At 47.8% G+C, this 14,251-nt stretch overlaps 7 protein-coding genes across 7 annotated transcripts; 4 read left to right on the top strand and 3 right to left on the bottom strand.

Annotated features, from left to right (window-relative positions):
• Nucleotides 1–212: 212 nt before the first annotated feature.
• Nucleotides 213–1,088, bottom strand: DI09_17p240 (Rer1 protein; the record flags this gene model as incomplete). Its single annotated transcript, XM_013383367.1, has 1 exon — nucleotides 213–1,088. One exon carries the CDS (start codon nucleotides 1,086–1,088, stop codon nucleotides 213–215), a length of 876 nt encoding a protein of 291 aa, XP_013238821.1.
• A 137-nt stretch (nucleotides 1,089–1,225) lies between these two features.
• Nucleotides 1,226–1,642, top strand: DI09_17p230 (uncharacterized protein; the record flags this gene model as incomplete). Its single annotated transcript, XM_013383366.1, has 1 exon — nucleotides 1,226–1,642. One exon carries the CDS (start codon nucleotides 1,226–1,228, stop codon nucleotides 1,640–1,642), a length of 417 nt encoding a protein of 138 aa, XP_013238820.1.
• A 98-nt stretch (nucleotides 1,643–1,740) lies between these two features.
• Nucleotides 1,741–6,605, top strand: DI09_17p220 (uncharacterized protein; the record flags this gene model as incomplete). The annotated part of the gene is made up of 3 exons (XM_013383365.1): nucleotides 1,741–2,022; nucleotides 2,092–2,443; nucleotides 2,551–6,605. 3 exons carry the CDS (start codon nucleotides 1,741–1,743, stop codon nucleotides 6,603–6,605), a joined length of 4,689 nt encoding a protein of 1,562 aa, XP_013238819.1.
• Nucleotides 6,606–6,793: 188 nt separating this feature from the next.
• Nucleotides 6,794–7,606, top strand: DI09_17p210 (histone acetyltransferase Gcn5; the record flags this gene model as incomplete). The annotated part of the gene is made up of 1 exon (XM_013383364.1): nucleotides 6,794–7,606. The coding sequence occupies one exon, from the start codon at nucleotides 6,794–6,796 to the stop codon at nucleotides 7,604–7,606; it is 813 nt and encodes a 270-aa protein (XP_013238818.1).
• An 881-nt stretch (nucleotides 7,607–8,487) lies between these two features.
• DI09_17p200 (Wiscott-Aldrich syndrome protein) lies at nucleotides 8,488–9,572 on the top strand (the record flags this gene model as incomplete). The annotated part of the gene is made up of 2 exons (XM_013383363.1): nucleotides 8,488–8,662; nucleotides 8,719–9,572. 2 exons carry the CDS (start codon nucleotides 8,488–8,490, stop codon nucleotides 9,570–9,572), a joined length of 1,029 nt encoding a protein of 342 aa, XP_013238817.1.
• A 177-nt stretch (nucleotides 9,573–9,749) lies between these two features.
• On the bottom strand, nucleotides 9,750–11,444 carry DI09_17p190 (uncharacterized protein; the record flags this gene model as incomplete). The annotated part of the gene is made up of 1 exon (XM_013383362.1): nucleotides 9,750–11,444. One exon carries the CDS (start codon nucleotides 11,442–11,444, stop codon nucleotides 9,750–9,752), a length of 1,695 nt encoding a protein of 564 aa, XP_013238816.1.
• A 435-nt stretch (nucleotides 11,445–11,879) lies between these two features.
• Nucleotides 11,880–14,092, bottom strand: DI09_17p180 (uncharacterized protein; the record flags this gene model as incomplete). The annotated part of the gene is made up of 4 exons (XM_013383361.1): nucleotides 11,880–12,044; nucleotides 12,161–13,041; nucleotides 13,158–13,513; nucleotides 13,611–14,092. 4 exons carry the CDS (start codon nucleotides 14,090–14,092, stop codon nucleotides 11,880–11,882), a joined length of 1,884 nt encoding a protein of 627 aa, XP_013238815.1.
• Nucleotides 14,093–14,251: the final 159 nt, after the last annotated feature.

The raw sequence follows: 14,251 nt of genomic DNA, 5'->3' as shown, positions 1-14,251 counted from the left end.
CCAGCTGCAGGTGTACGATGCCCCCGGGTGCATATGCATCTCTACAGGGTAAGAGGAGACAAAGTTACAGCGACCCGGGCCGCATTCAGAATTTAAAATTAAGCACTACACCACTGGCCACATATGATGTGGCCCACGTTTCCCTCCTATGCTTAATGATTACGGCCACAAATGGGTAGCTTGATTACAACTGTAAATTTTCATTTAAACCACTACTCGCTAGGCCGCGGGACAAAGGGGGCCGGCGGCACATAGTGCGGCATCTGTGCTGCAGAAAGCGGCGACGTCAGACTGCCTTTGGTCGGTGGCTGATATGCGGTCTGTGGCGAGCTGGCAAGCGAAAATGCACTAAAGGGGCCCGTTCCGGAGGTCTTATTGCTACTGTTATATTTCTTCTTACCGAGATCAAACGGAATGTATTTGTACTTGATCATATGCTTGATTTGCCTTTTCATTGTCATTGCAAAGAGCAGTATAAAGTATACCAATAGAATGGGCCAGAAGACGGGGATATCAAATATTGAAAAGAAAGAAATGCAGATAGAAAGGATTATTGCGGTCGTCACAGAATGCCAAAAGGTAAATTCCGGAAGGCGTCTAACAAAGGGGCGGAATTCGTCGTCATCTGTGTCGGCTGTACGCTGATCCATGCCAAAGGAGGAAACCGTTGGAAGCGCCGGGCCAGACTGGTCAGACAAGTCGGCATCGTTATCAAGTTCGCCAGATGGATCGAATTTTGGCGACAAGAATGCCAGAAAGGCGTTCAACAAATAAATCCAGAGACCATAGGCGATCACATACCAGCCCTGAGAAATAATTACCCGCGCCATGAATAGTGTCAGCAGGATTGCAGAAAGTGCCCAGCGGGGCCCATAGTATGGCTGCGAACGTTCTATAAAAGCCGAGGCTCTATAATAGAGCCGACGGAGAAAAACCTTGAGTCCAGTGCTGGGCTTGGGGGCAAGTGGCGATCCGATGTGCGGTCGGATCAAAAACGAGCTGGAATGCAAGGCATCTGACTGCGGGGGCGCCCCATACTGGAAGGGCGCATGTGGCTGCTGATGCGGATGGGGAGGCGCGCCGTACATGAATAACAATCGAATAATTTGGATTTAATTCTTGAATTTAATTTAATTTAAATTTTAATTTGGTAATTTACAAAACCACCCGATTAAATACCGGATGGAAAATACTCGCATTTTGCAGCAGGGCTATTTTTTTACCCATGATATCTGCAGACCTTTGCTGGGAGCTTGTTAAAGCCAATTCGTGCTATGTTGTCCGCCGCGGCGGATGCGAATTCTCATCAGACCCGAAGAACCTGATGAATCTTAATGCTGCAAAGTATGTCAGCCTTTCTTCCGAATCCTCCTTCGGACTCGCTGCATCTACCAAGGGCAAGCTGCTATTGACCCAAAAGAGCGGATCAAAATTCGAGCGCTTCCCACAATCGAGCAACCAAACTGTCTCACTTGTCCGTGGACGAAAAGCGTCTATCTGCGCCGTAAGAAATATCCTAGCCAATTCTGACCGTGCCGACCTTGTTGATGCCGGTGTTGCCCGCGTGTGCGCCATCTTCAGAAGCCAGCGCACCCCAAAGCCGCTCAAAATGAAGAAGCTTCGCAACGGCAAGCGCAACTAGCTCCCCAGCCATATGATCGTAAAAAGTAAACTTCCAAATCTTTCATTGCCTTGGCATTGACTTTTGAATTGCAAATTTGTAATTAAACTTTCGTGGGAATGCTGGAGATCAATAGCTCCCTGCTCGGAGCGCTTGCCAGTGACCTTCAGCATATTCTTTTAGAAACACGCAAAAAAGGCGCGTCTTATCCGTTTAGAGAGGTATGCTTTTCCGCATCACCGCAGGTTCTGGAGCGCGTTCACACGGCTTTGGAAATGGCCCGCTCCAAGAGATCCACATTTGCCGGCAGCGGCCCAAAGGGGACCAATGACCTTTTAGAGCTCTATCCCGCTCTGAATCAGGCGGCTCTGACCGAAAATCCGAAAGTAGCAACGCCAGCGGTCAGTGCCATGCAGCGGCTTGTGGCTCACCACCAAGTTCCAGACGTACGGGGTACCGCTCATTCCTAGGTCCAAGTAGCCGCTCTTGTTGACGTGCTTTGGAGACTGCGCGGTGGGGTCCCCGAGATCCAACTGCGGATCCTACAATCATTGTTGCCATTAATTGCAAACTATTCAGAACAGATCCACGGCGAGCAACTTAGACTGCTTTTTTCCATTGCTCTTTTCCTTTATGGAAACAAGAGCTCCGTGCAGATGGTTCATCATACTGCCGTTGCTTCCATTCGACAGCTTGCTACATCTGTCTTTGAGCGCGTCGAAAAGAGTTCCCAAGTCACGGGGAATTCTCACACAAATACCCAACAGGAAAATGCGGTTTCACTGCTGAACATGGAAGATGCCACTGCTTTTCTCAAAGTAGGTATATATCCTAATTCAAGGACCTTGCTTTACGAAGCGGCGGGCATCCCATGCTCTTTCTGCACGATCTTTGCTTGGACCTGGAGCTTGCTTTAACCCTGCTCATAGAAATTCTCGGCTCCTACGCCACGTTAATTCGAACATCTAGTGCCCTGTTCGCCCAGGTCGAAGGTGTGCTCTCACCTGCATTGGAAAAGTTCCTCGCGCCCGAACACTACCGCACTGTGCTCAGTCCTGCAGATAAACACTACTTTTCGCTGCTAAGGTTGGTCTTATTAGACTACGCCCCTGTAAAGCGGATTGTGCCTACGGAAAGCGCAATTGGAACGGTACGCAGTACACCTGAATGCGCTGACGGGTCCCTCAAGTCAGATGGGCATGGAAGTCCAAATAATCATGGCAGCATTGCACGCCTGTTGGAGCTCCTCTCAACATGGCTTTCCTCGGCGCACCCTAACCACACGAGACTCGCCTTGGAACTGCTAGCAGATATTTTCCCGTCCATTCTGACACATGAAAGCTTTGCTTTGCTTCTACAGGCGACGATCTCACTTATCCAACAGCATTTGAACGATGGCGCAAATCACAGCGATGAAGATGACGCAAATATGCAGCTCGCGCTCCAAATTATCTTTTCGCTCTTTGAAACGCTCGGCAACATGCCCAAAGTTGCCGGCAAATCGACCTCTTCGGCTGCGGAGTGCTCGTGGCCCACAACGTCTGCCGACAGGCATTCTTATGCTGCTGCTGCCTCTTTGGCTACAACATTGATTGACAGAGGCTTTGTAGGTGATGCGGAAAACAGGCTTTTTCGTACACTTTGCGTGATGGGGTTCTGCTCGCCAGGACCTCAAACAGAAATTGAGGCACTTTGGGTCAAATGGATTGACACTTGCATTTCTGATGCCCTTTTTGCAGGCGCAGATATGGTGCTCGAAGTAGTTGAAATTGCCCATTCCAATCTGTCTCCATGGGCCTGGCTGAGGGTCCACATACTCTACCTCACCATCAAAAGAGCCTTAGTTGAAGGAGCAACGGTTCCACGCCAGCTTGGGGAAATTGTGGACCACATATATGGACGTCCAGAAATCATTTCTCACCCCTCTTTTTTCGTCTCGTTCGCAGGAGATTTACTGGGTGCTCTCCTGAGCGAATCTAGCAGCGCAGAGGGTTTTGGATCTGCTACCGGCCCTTTGCGTGCTCTACCTCCGCTACCATCTGTAATTTTTGAGGATGTATTGCTGCCATTAATTTTCGGAACAATGCTGCCACTGCAGCATGCTGATGATGGTTGGATTTTGCTCGCACGGTCCATTTTTGTTGAAATGGTGATACCTCATCCCAGTGGTCACATGAGAGATTCATTTTTTGCGGCCATGGTGGAATATTTGACCAAAAATTTGCCATCGAGTCTTGCTCGTGCTTTGGAAGTCATCGCCGTGGTCATGGAGAGTGTTGACGATGAAGTAATGCTCTCAGCAACAATTGCCCTCGCATTCCAGTTGGTAGATGATGGCTATATCGCAGGTCCTGGAGAAGGCTGCCAAGAATGTTGTTGGGTAGGCCCATGGCCAGCCTCAACAGATACCTGTCGTCCTATTGATGCAGCCTACATTCCTGCACTTACCAACAGGCTTTTTGGAAACAATATACCCAGTTGTCATGATGGTCCCCAAAGTTGCATTGACGACCTTGAAGGCTCTTTTGCTAGCCAAACAGAAGGGCCTAACGCAATGAGCCATAGCAGTATCGATCAAAAAACTGCATTGGTGGCATCATCCGCTTGCCATATAACTGCCACCAGCTCGTCAATTTCATGCAGCTGGGGCCGCCTGCTTAGTGCCATCAAAGCGCTATTACTTCGTGTCCTAGAGATGCCGTATCTTTGCGCGCTCGTTGAGCGCAAGCTTGTTCCGTTACTTACGACGATCTCTCAAAACGATGCGCTTTCAAAGCTGGCCGCTGGCCATTGTGCCGAGCTGATCTCGAGCATTGCACTGGTACTACATTTGCCCACTATCGAGCTGAACACACAGATTACGCTGCTGGGATTGCTCTGGACAGTTTCTGATGAAATTCTTTCTCGTATTGCAAATAGTAGCTCTACAAAGACGAAGGCCGGAGCTTCTTCAAATAACAAGACAGTGCAGACAGCTGTACAGTTCACCCCCCAAAAGACGGTAGACGGCATTTCGCAAGAAACTGCCGTAGTCGATCTTCAATTGCATCTTTATGGCGCATTGGCAGAAATTGCGGCAGCTTCACTGCGACTGCCTGTCCGGGAGGGTGCATTTCAGATGCTTTTCAGAGCCATATCTTTGCATCAGCGACAAGGGACTGCGCATTGGACAGCCATTTTTGAACGGATTCTAATTCCATTGCTATGGCGGCTACCGGCAGAAACAAAAGCAGATGGCGGATCGGCTCTTGTCCTCGTCGGCGTTGAGGGAATTATCGATATTTTCGTCATATATGCTGCGGACCTGCAGAGCGCCTGGATTTCTACGATACTGCAGGAGATTTTCGTACCCGTAATGTTGAATGGCTCTGAAAAAATGCGCCTAGCATTACTGGGCAATCTGGTAACGTTTGTGACGTCTATAGGGAGCACGATACAAGGCCGTGCTTGGAGACAGAAGACATTATGTATTGTTTTTGAGACTTGGCTTACCATTTGTGATAAGGTACACGAAGGAAATTGCAGAACAACCCATGTTTCTGGAGCAAAACACCGCGCAAAGACGGCACCACAAGCCCACGCATCCAAGAATGTCCAGAAATGTCCAAATGTATTCAGGACAGATGCGATGTTGGAAATGGTGCGAGTTTTCCGGGAAATTTTCATTACATCCATTGGTGGCGACCGTGTGGCTGGGGATGAATGGGAATTTCTCGAGCGCCTCTTTAACCAAGGGCTTCCCGTATTGTTCTCTATTTGTATCGAAGGTGGTTTTGGCGAGATGGGAGAGCAGACCATTGAGGAGCTTCACCGGAACTATTCGCCGGCCATGCAGATGGCAAGCAGGCGGCTAAGGGATGCTGTCTTACGAGTTGTCGCTTCGATGATCGACTTTTTGTTGCAAATTTCGGTAGAAAACGAGAATACGGCCGTGAAACTGGGCCGAGCACTTTCTTTATGGCATCTCAATCTTGTACAGAGGCTAGTGGATGATCCCATCGTTTATGAGTTGGTTGTGTCTCTTGAACGCTTACTAAACGAATTCGGACAGGTGTACAGACCCAGCAATGATGGCGACAAAAGCAAAGAAGATCAAAATGGGCTTTGTGGTAATAGAGACGATAGAAACGCGGGCCATAGATTCCCCTCTGCGGGTACCAATACCAGCGACCAAGATCGACACAAATTGGCATTGGTACGCGGTCTTCATTGTCACGTTCTTGGGACAACGGGAGCATTTTTTATCGTACTGATGGATGGCCTTCAACGACTGTCGCAAGGGGAACCCTTACGGAGTGTCACTTTTAACCTTCTACGGCTGTTGCTGTCACAGATCGCGCAAATCCTAAGATGGATGTTGGATCATGGTTTGGGGCCATCCTTGACTGGCGATATGGGCGAAGCCCTCTTTGATGCGTCCACAGCAGCACTTAGAGCCGCTGTGGATGCTACCTCCGAGCGAGAGGAGGAGTTACTCGTTACAAATCTTGATCTGATGGTCGTTGATTCAGAAGAGATACTGGGGAAATGGATCTCCAAAACTTGTTTGCATCGATATCTTTCAATGCTGGTGCGGTGTATCACATTTGCGCTGGCACCAGCACGTCATAAAATTGGCGTGTTCAGGGAACGGCTCGCCTTGAGAGCACTTGACAATCTTGTGGCAATGATGGATGGCACACTACGACATTCTGCACTTGCCGCAATCGAAATTTTGTTGACTGAAATTGAAAATGCATCGACTGCGCCGCAAGTGCTGGCCTTCTCAACACTGCCAGCTGAGCGGTATGCAAATATTGGAAATAATTTTAGGATGCACTCTGTGCCTTTTCTCATTTCGCTTCTTTTTCGGTTGGAGGCGCTGGGGGCTGGTATTGACGCCCTCCGGCCATTTCTCCTTGCATTGTTAAGGCACTGCCCCGATGGGCGGGTGCGCGAGGTTTCTGGCAGTCTGCTTACGCGGCTGTTGAAGGACAAAAATTAAATTTCTAAATTCTGCACACAGACAAAATTAAACACTTGGAGGCTAATTTTAATATGTCCACTAGCGATCCCTATGTGATGCATCGCGAGGGACACATCGGGTGTTTCCTGGTACGGAACGATAAGACACGAGCCAGTCTTTTTTATTTAACCCAACTGAAAATTATCTTCCAGCGGCAGTTGCCCAAGATGCCACGGGAATACATTGCGCGGCTCATTTATGACCGGCGTCATGAAAGCATCATCCTCCTATCAACTCCAGAGAAGCTACTGCGGCCATCATCGGAAAAGCCTTGTGAAGACAACATGTTAGATGCCTCTACATCTCTTTCCGTCGACTATGTGATGGTCCGCGAAGAGATTCCTCCACACGCGCTCATGAACCTAAGTGTACTTGGCGGTATTACGCTACGGCGTTTCGGGCCTGACCGCCCGTTTCTAGAGATCGTTTTTTGTGCCATTTCATCTGCCGAGCAGGTGCGTGGCTACGGTGCATTCCTTATGAGCGTCCTGAAAAGCTGGGTGCGCACCACCTACCCTTGCATCACATTTATGTTGACATATGCCGACAACTACGCCGTCGGGTATTTTAAAAAACAGGGCTTTTCACGTCAAATAACGCTGGATAGAACCGTGTGGGGTGGGCTCATCAAAGACTATGATGGTGGCACGTTGATGGAATGCCGCCTGATCCCAGAAATTGTAGATTACCTCTCCATGCGACGGCTTATTGGGTGCCAGCGCGAGGCACTTATGAACGCCATTCAACGAAAAGCGTCTGAACCGTTTGTTCGACATGCGGGGCTTGCCACTTTTCCGGTGGCAGACCCGTCTTCTATTGCAGGACTTTCCGGGAGGCCGTGGCAATCTTCGTGTGAAGATGGACAACACCCGCTGAAAAGGCCCCTTTCTGTCAAGGATGCACTTGCATCATTGCTGGTTGATCTTCAGGTATTTTGTTTTCTGATTCTAGACGCATCACTCAGCATGGCCGTTCCTTGAGCCGGTGAAAATCTCAGATGTGCCCGACTATCTTAGCATTGTTAAACAACCGATGGATCTCAAAACAGTTGGGACACGTATTTTCGCAGGACATTATGTTAGTATCGAGGAATTCGTCGAAGACGTGATGTTGGTGTTCAACAACTGCCGTGCATATAATCAGGAACATACACCATACTACAAGTGTGCAAATGTACTTGAGTCCTACTTTCGCGACCGCCTCAAGTCTCTATAATGTGGCTGAATGTTACCCTCGCCGCCGCTATGTGGCCATTTTGAAGGCACAACGGGTTAACTGGACGTGCTAAATTGAAGATTAAACTTTATGGTCCCCTCTAACCCTAATTTCCCACAAGCGAAAATTGCAGACCTGCTTTTAAGTTTGGCGATTTTTTTGTGGTGCTGCCAAGCTGAAGCTCTCAATTGAGGGGCATATGTTTTATGCTCCTCGGGAAGGTCTGAGATCGCCTGCAAACTTGCCCGAGAGGGCTTCCGCCGAGAGGCGGAACAGGTCAACAGAAAAAAACTCTGCCAGTCGCTATAGCGGACGACCGGAGAAATCCGCGACGCTGCTGCTGGCAGTGCTGGAAGCACCTGTGGCAGTAGCTCGATAGTGCAATATGAGAGCTTTTGCATCGCAAGATGGAAAAGAACCCAATTCAGACTACTCTCAGCTTGGCCTCTATTTTATTATTGACCATTTAATTAAATAATTTTCGGTAATTTTAATTAATTACATGTCTATTCCCGTGGAGTGCAGAGGCCTAATCAAAAGAATCCTAGGCTCCGCTGCCCAGGTATGTCCCCGCGGCCATTGATGTGTTGTAGATCCATACTGCTGTGGCTGTAAAGATTTATTATGCAAAGCCGGACCCGAACGCATGGACCGATGTTGCGTTGGTGGGTGCGTTGACTCTGCTAACGGAGCCTACCTCGCAACAGCTGGTCCTGAAGCTCGTCGACATGGAGGCGGAGATGGTTCTTTGGCAATTTGCGTTGAAAACCTCGGTCGACTATGTGCAAGATCTGCCGTATTTCCATTCCTTTCCCGGAGATGTATGCGACGCGCGCTAATTCGATAGGATTGTATGATCGGCATCTGTTTTGCAAAGACGCCAGAGGCTGTCCAATTTTACGATCTGGTGCACAAAAAGCTCTCAAATGCCACCGGCAGGCCTGCAGACAGATCTGTGTCTGCACCCGCTCCCTCCAGCAAGTCGAGCGCAGCGAAGCGACCAAGCATCGGCGCACCGCTTGGATTCAAGTACTTGTAGCTTTATTAACACTCGATAGACACTTGAGCCATGTTGGGTTTGATCCAGAGAGCGGATTTAGCATGGAAAACATTCCAGATGACTGGAAAACGGTCTTTTCCAATGCCGGTATCACTCAGGAACAGCTCCAGAACAAGGAAACTGCGACATTTATCTACGAATTTATGAACAAAAACACAGCTCAAGGCCACGAAGAGAATGAGACGAAACCTTCTTCCGCGCAACTACCACCCCCCTCCAAGCCGTCCAGACCTGCGCCAAGTGCGCCTAGAAAGCTCTCTACGCCAAGCGTGTCTGAACAAGTCCCTGCGCCAAGCGTGGCTAGACAAGTTCCTGTGCCGCCGCCTATGGAAAAAACCCGTACACCACCCCCACCGCCCATCATGACTACTGGGACTAGATCTCCGCCACACAGTGGTTATTCGGAGCGAGCTGACACCACTCTAGCGCCTGCAACCTCGTCAGGCTTCAGCAGGGATTCGCTGATGGATAGTATCAGGTCTGCCGGTGTCAAGTCTCTTAAGGCAGCACCAGCATGCCCCCCGCCTCCAAGCACTAGTGCATCGCAGGCACCGTCCTCTCCCACAAACATTATGGCGAGCCTCCTCAAACAAGCACTGGATGATCGCTCAAAGCGAATGATGAATGATTCGGCCCCCGGTATGACGCCATCTTCAGATGAAGACTGGTGAGAAGCATCGGACCGGACCGTAACACACATAGTGAGCCATTTTGTAATACACGTGACATCATTTTATCGCGCCTGTTTTTAGTTAACTTTGGTGCCATCACGGCGCACATGATGAGATGATGCGTTGGAAGGCCCGGCGATTAATTAGCTTTAACATTGCAAAGTTTACTGATAGAATTTAATTCAATTCCGATCTCACTCCTCTTGCAGAAGATGCTCCAGATCCCCAGGAAAGAATTTTGCTTTTGAAGTAAAGCGATTTTGCGCCCCTTGAAGACACACTAGGAGCTTTCTTTTTCTCGGCAAGCTCTTGCGAAAACTCGCGCACGCGTGCAGACATCAATTCATTTGCATGCTTGTTGAGGGAAATTGTCGTACAAAGCTTGCTCTTATCGTCAAGCAATCGCTTTTGAAAGGCTTCAATCCTGTCCAGCTGTGTCTGGCAATATGATATCAGCTCCATAGATGATGAGCTGTTTTGAAGCAGGGTGGACAGTGGAAGAAGATCTTTTCCGCCCTCGGGGGAAATGTGGTTGATCCTGGTGGCCAATGCTGCTATGGCTATGCCGACAGAGTCCGATTGCTGCTCCCATGCCCGTTGCTGCTCATTGAAAAACGTGTACGTTTGGGACAGCTTTTGCTCCAACTCTTCGATGGTCTTTGAATGTTGCTCGGAAAGGCTGGCCAGTTGGCTAGCATATGACGACCGTTCCGCTTGAAGAGTAGCCTCCCAGCCACTAATTTCTGCCCGGCTATTCTTGACTTCCTCAGCATGGTTCTTCACCACGGATTGGGAGCACTTGAACAAATCTGCAACGATGCATAGATTCAATCTTGGATTGGAGATATCTTCAGCTCGAACATATGGAAGTTTTGAGGACATCAAAGTCGTAATCAAGGCTGCTCTGGCCTCATAGTTGGGCTCCTTTTCGACGAGTTCGCCAATTTTCTGGCCATTTTGGTCGCTTTCAAAGATTTTGTCCAACAGCATTGCGTATATTTTGCAATCTGCCATATCGCCACCGAGGTTGCTGATTGGCTGGTCAAGACAAAGTATGTCATTGATCCAGCGAATCAGAATACCTTCTGCAGACAGGTCTTTCTGGGATGTCGAGGCGATCTTATCTTCTGAAGCAGGCGGGGATAAATTATTGAGACCGGACACATACCATTGACGGATCAGCTGCCAAACAAGTCCCAAAATCAGATGCTTGTTTCCAGACTGAATATCCTCGGCACCGATATTTACAAGATGAATGGAGCGGATCTTCTTTGCACCATCTAGGACAAGTCTGAGATTTTCATTCAAATTGTGCAGGGCCTTATATGACGACTTCATTTTCGATATCTTGATGCCGATACAAATGGATGAAATGGGGATCATATTTGGCTGGATGGCATTTAAAAGAAATGCCAGAACAACTCCATCTCGAAGAGAGTCGAAAAAGCTGCTTACTTTCAACGGTAAATATTTGTTTTTTTCGAGGATCGCAAACTTTTCAACCGGCAAGATGCAGTTGATGTGCCTACAAAAGGCCTCGCACTCCTCATCAAGACATGATCTATTAATTGGCAGAAAAGGTTTCTCCTCATTGGCAACATGAGGCTCCTCAGTGCGGCCGGAGATTTCCTCGGAGACATCAAAATGCTCATTGATGGCCAGTGGGTCTTCTTTAAGAGCGGGGGCGAGCTTTAGCGAATCCATGATTTTATTGACATCCTCGGATATCAAATCAACAGCCCCGACATCGGGCTCTGGGCATCTCTCAGCATGGCTGGAAACAACTTGTGCGCATTCAAAGTCGTCTCCAGAAACAGAAATCGGCTCAACAGTAGCGGTCTCTTGATCTATCGGAGAAAGGGGGCGTCCCATGATATTTAAAAATGCATGGACACCAATTTATAATTTAATGTCACCATGATGTGGCCATCTCATTCAAATCACCAACTTTCATTGCAGCTAAAATTTACAATTACCGTGCAGTTCTGAGCCTCAAGTGGGGAGGGGGAGGGGTTGATTGGTTTATTTGAATTTACTTGAAAACAAGGCCAGAATGCCATCGATCTTGTCGTTCTTTTGAGACTGGTTGTGAAGATGGTGGGTATGGCTGAAAATTGCCCTAAACACATGCATTGGCGTTATGCAGCGTTCTTGATACTCGCTTTTTTCCGATGTATGCAGGCGTGCTTGGTATATTGATCGTGCAAGCATTTCTTCAACAAATAGCTCGAGTACCTAATTTGTAAGCAATTACCGCATGATGTTACCTTTGAAAACAGCACGCCAATCGGGATAAAGTCGCTTTTTTCAAGCAGGCCAAACCGGGGCAGGGTTGCAAGCGGCTTTTTTGGCAAATTCTCCCAAATCCACCATATATCGATTGACTCTTTCTTTGAGATCAGAGGCTTTTGGGATGAAAAAAATACCGGGGCCAGCCAAAACCGCCGGAACTCCACATCCCTCCACAGTTCTCTGGGGAAATTCAGCCGTGAATTGGAAGACGATGTTTGCAGTATTGTGGATAGGTCATTTCGCAAAGGCTTCAGTGGACACCTCTTGTAATGAGAGGCCAAGTTTGACCCTGATACTTGGCTTAGCGGAAAAGGTCTGCCGCAATATCGACAATACAGCGCTTGGTCGGTCAAATGACCCTGTCCTTGCAAAGATAATATCATATCCTTCCAATGATCCCTGCTTGAGGTCTTTTGAAATACATCTTTCGAGAGCAAAGGCGAAAAATGAGACGCCGACCCCAAAGCAGCAACAACTTTATCGGCATGTGGATAGGGACGGATGTCACATAGCTGAATGGCGGGGTTAGTGGACCAAGATATGATTTGAGATAGAGGAATGGGGCTTTTTAGCCTCCAGTAGATCCTTGCAGCAAGGGAAATATTTTTGGACCAAATAAACGACACGGATTTTCTTTTATAAATGCTCCAAATGTCATGAAACTCCTTGGAAGACCCGGCAATTGGATAGTAGTAATAGGGATTTACTTTACAACACTCTCCCCACAAGGGAAAAATCGCAGGAAACAATATTTTGAGCATGGAATCCAAATCAGATGGTGTGATGTTTTTGGATTCTCTTCTAAAATACAGCAATGGAGGGCAAGTCTTTGAGCCTTGCGCCTGCAACGTGGGCGAAGAAGAGTCGATAGCTTGGATTCGAGGCGTCAGTATTTTTTTCCTTTTCGGAACCGCATTTTCGAGCTCGTTTGTGAGACTCTCTTCATGATCCTCCCTCTTTTCAACGACATGGAGCCCGTGGAGTTGGGACAAATATATGTTCTCATATTCCTCGCTTGTCTGAAGCGGAATGCGCCTGTCAATGGCGCAGATGTGCTCCTTCTGGAAGGCCATGCAATACGAGTAGTATTTGGCCTTTTCAAATCCGATGCCGACAACGAGCTCCTTCATCGGATGGCAATCGTTGAAAAAGAAAATCTCGATTTTAACAGCCAATTCTTGAATGGCAAATTTTGACAATAAAAAGGGAGGCCTAAATATTCTCACACTCTCCCCGGTATCCACAATTGTGAATGTCACCGCGCGAATGAATAGATGGATGTCTCTGTCCTACCATTAAAAACCGTGCATACTTCAGGGGGGCCGTTGATGAACAGCTTCCATTTGTACGAATATTGGTATCCATCATGGCTTGTATGTTCATCGGCCAGAAGCAGCTTCTTGACAAAGGCCCCGATGACAATTTTCTTGTACACATAAAATCTGCTTTCCTCGGTTTGGCCGTCCACCGTAGGAGGACTAGTTGAGCGCCTGAGTTCATTATCCATGGTTGTGATCTTTGCCAACTGCATATCTGAGGTGAGGACACGCTGTCTTTTCTCAAAAAAGGAAGTGGGCACTTCCGATACATCCTGGACTTTGAGCGTTGAAATAGACATACCACGGCGATGCCACACTTGGCAATGCACGCTTCGCGTGTATACAATTCCAGCCCATGTCTTATCCTGCAATGATTCTTCAGCCCAAGGATATTTGCAAACAACTCTTCTTTGCAAATGGGGCATACAAGCCTAAGGTTACACATTGATCAAAGCCAAACTTGACAAAAGAGCCGTCTGAAAGAATCTCATATTGAATTGTTCGGTCTGACCTTCGCTTTCTACTGTATGATGGCGAAGAGTGGAAACCATCTGTTTCTCTGGCGGAAAGTCTTTGTAGCTCTCCGCTGTCTGTGTTGAAACACTCTACAAATATAATAAACCAATCCGAAATACCAAGATATGCAAGTCGTGAAAGGACATCCAGAAGATTTTCTGAATACTTGATGCACTTGAGCAGCAGCATCTTTTCCTGGTGCTTGTATAGAATTTCGAGATCGATTTGGTGGGAAAGGATCCTTAGGACATTGTCGAGGTTTGCGTCTGAGACAAGAATTCCAAAATCAGTGTCTTCTTTGTGCCCATCTTTGGTCGTCAAAATACCATCCTCGCTATCATCATCGTCAATGGTGAGGATATTTTCCGAATAATTTTGGCCGAATTTGGACATAAATTCTGGAAACAAAGTATTTTACAAAAATCTTTACTGACAAAAATAATTTAAGATTCCGGGGTTTTCCTGTGTGCCTTGATCAAGTTTTCCACAAGGTATGTGTTGTCCGGGGCTCTTTGGGCTTTCTAAAGTAAAAAATGATCAGTCCAAATGGGC

This window comes from Mitosporidium daphniae, assembly GCF_000760515.2.
Source record: "Mitosporidium daphniae strain UGP3 chromosome Unknown contig-17, whole genome shotgun sequence".
Taxonomy (NCBI): Eukaryota; Fungi; Microsporidia; genus Mitosporidium; species Mitosporidium daphniae.
This window is presented reverse-complemented; position numbering and strand designations above follow the sequence as displayed.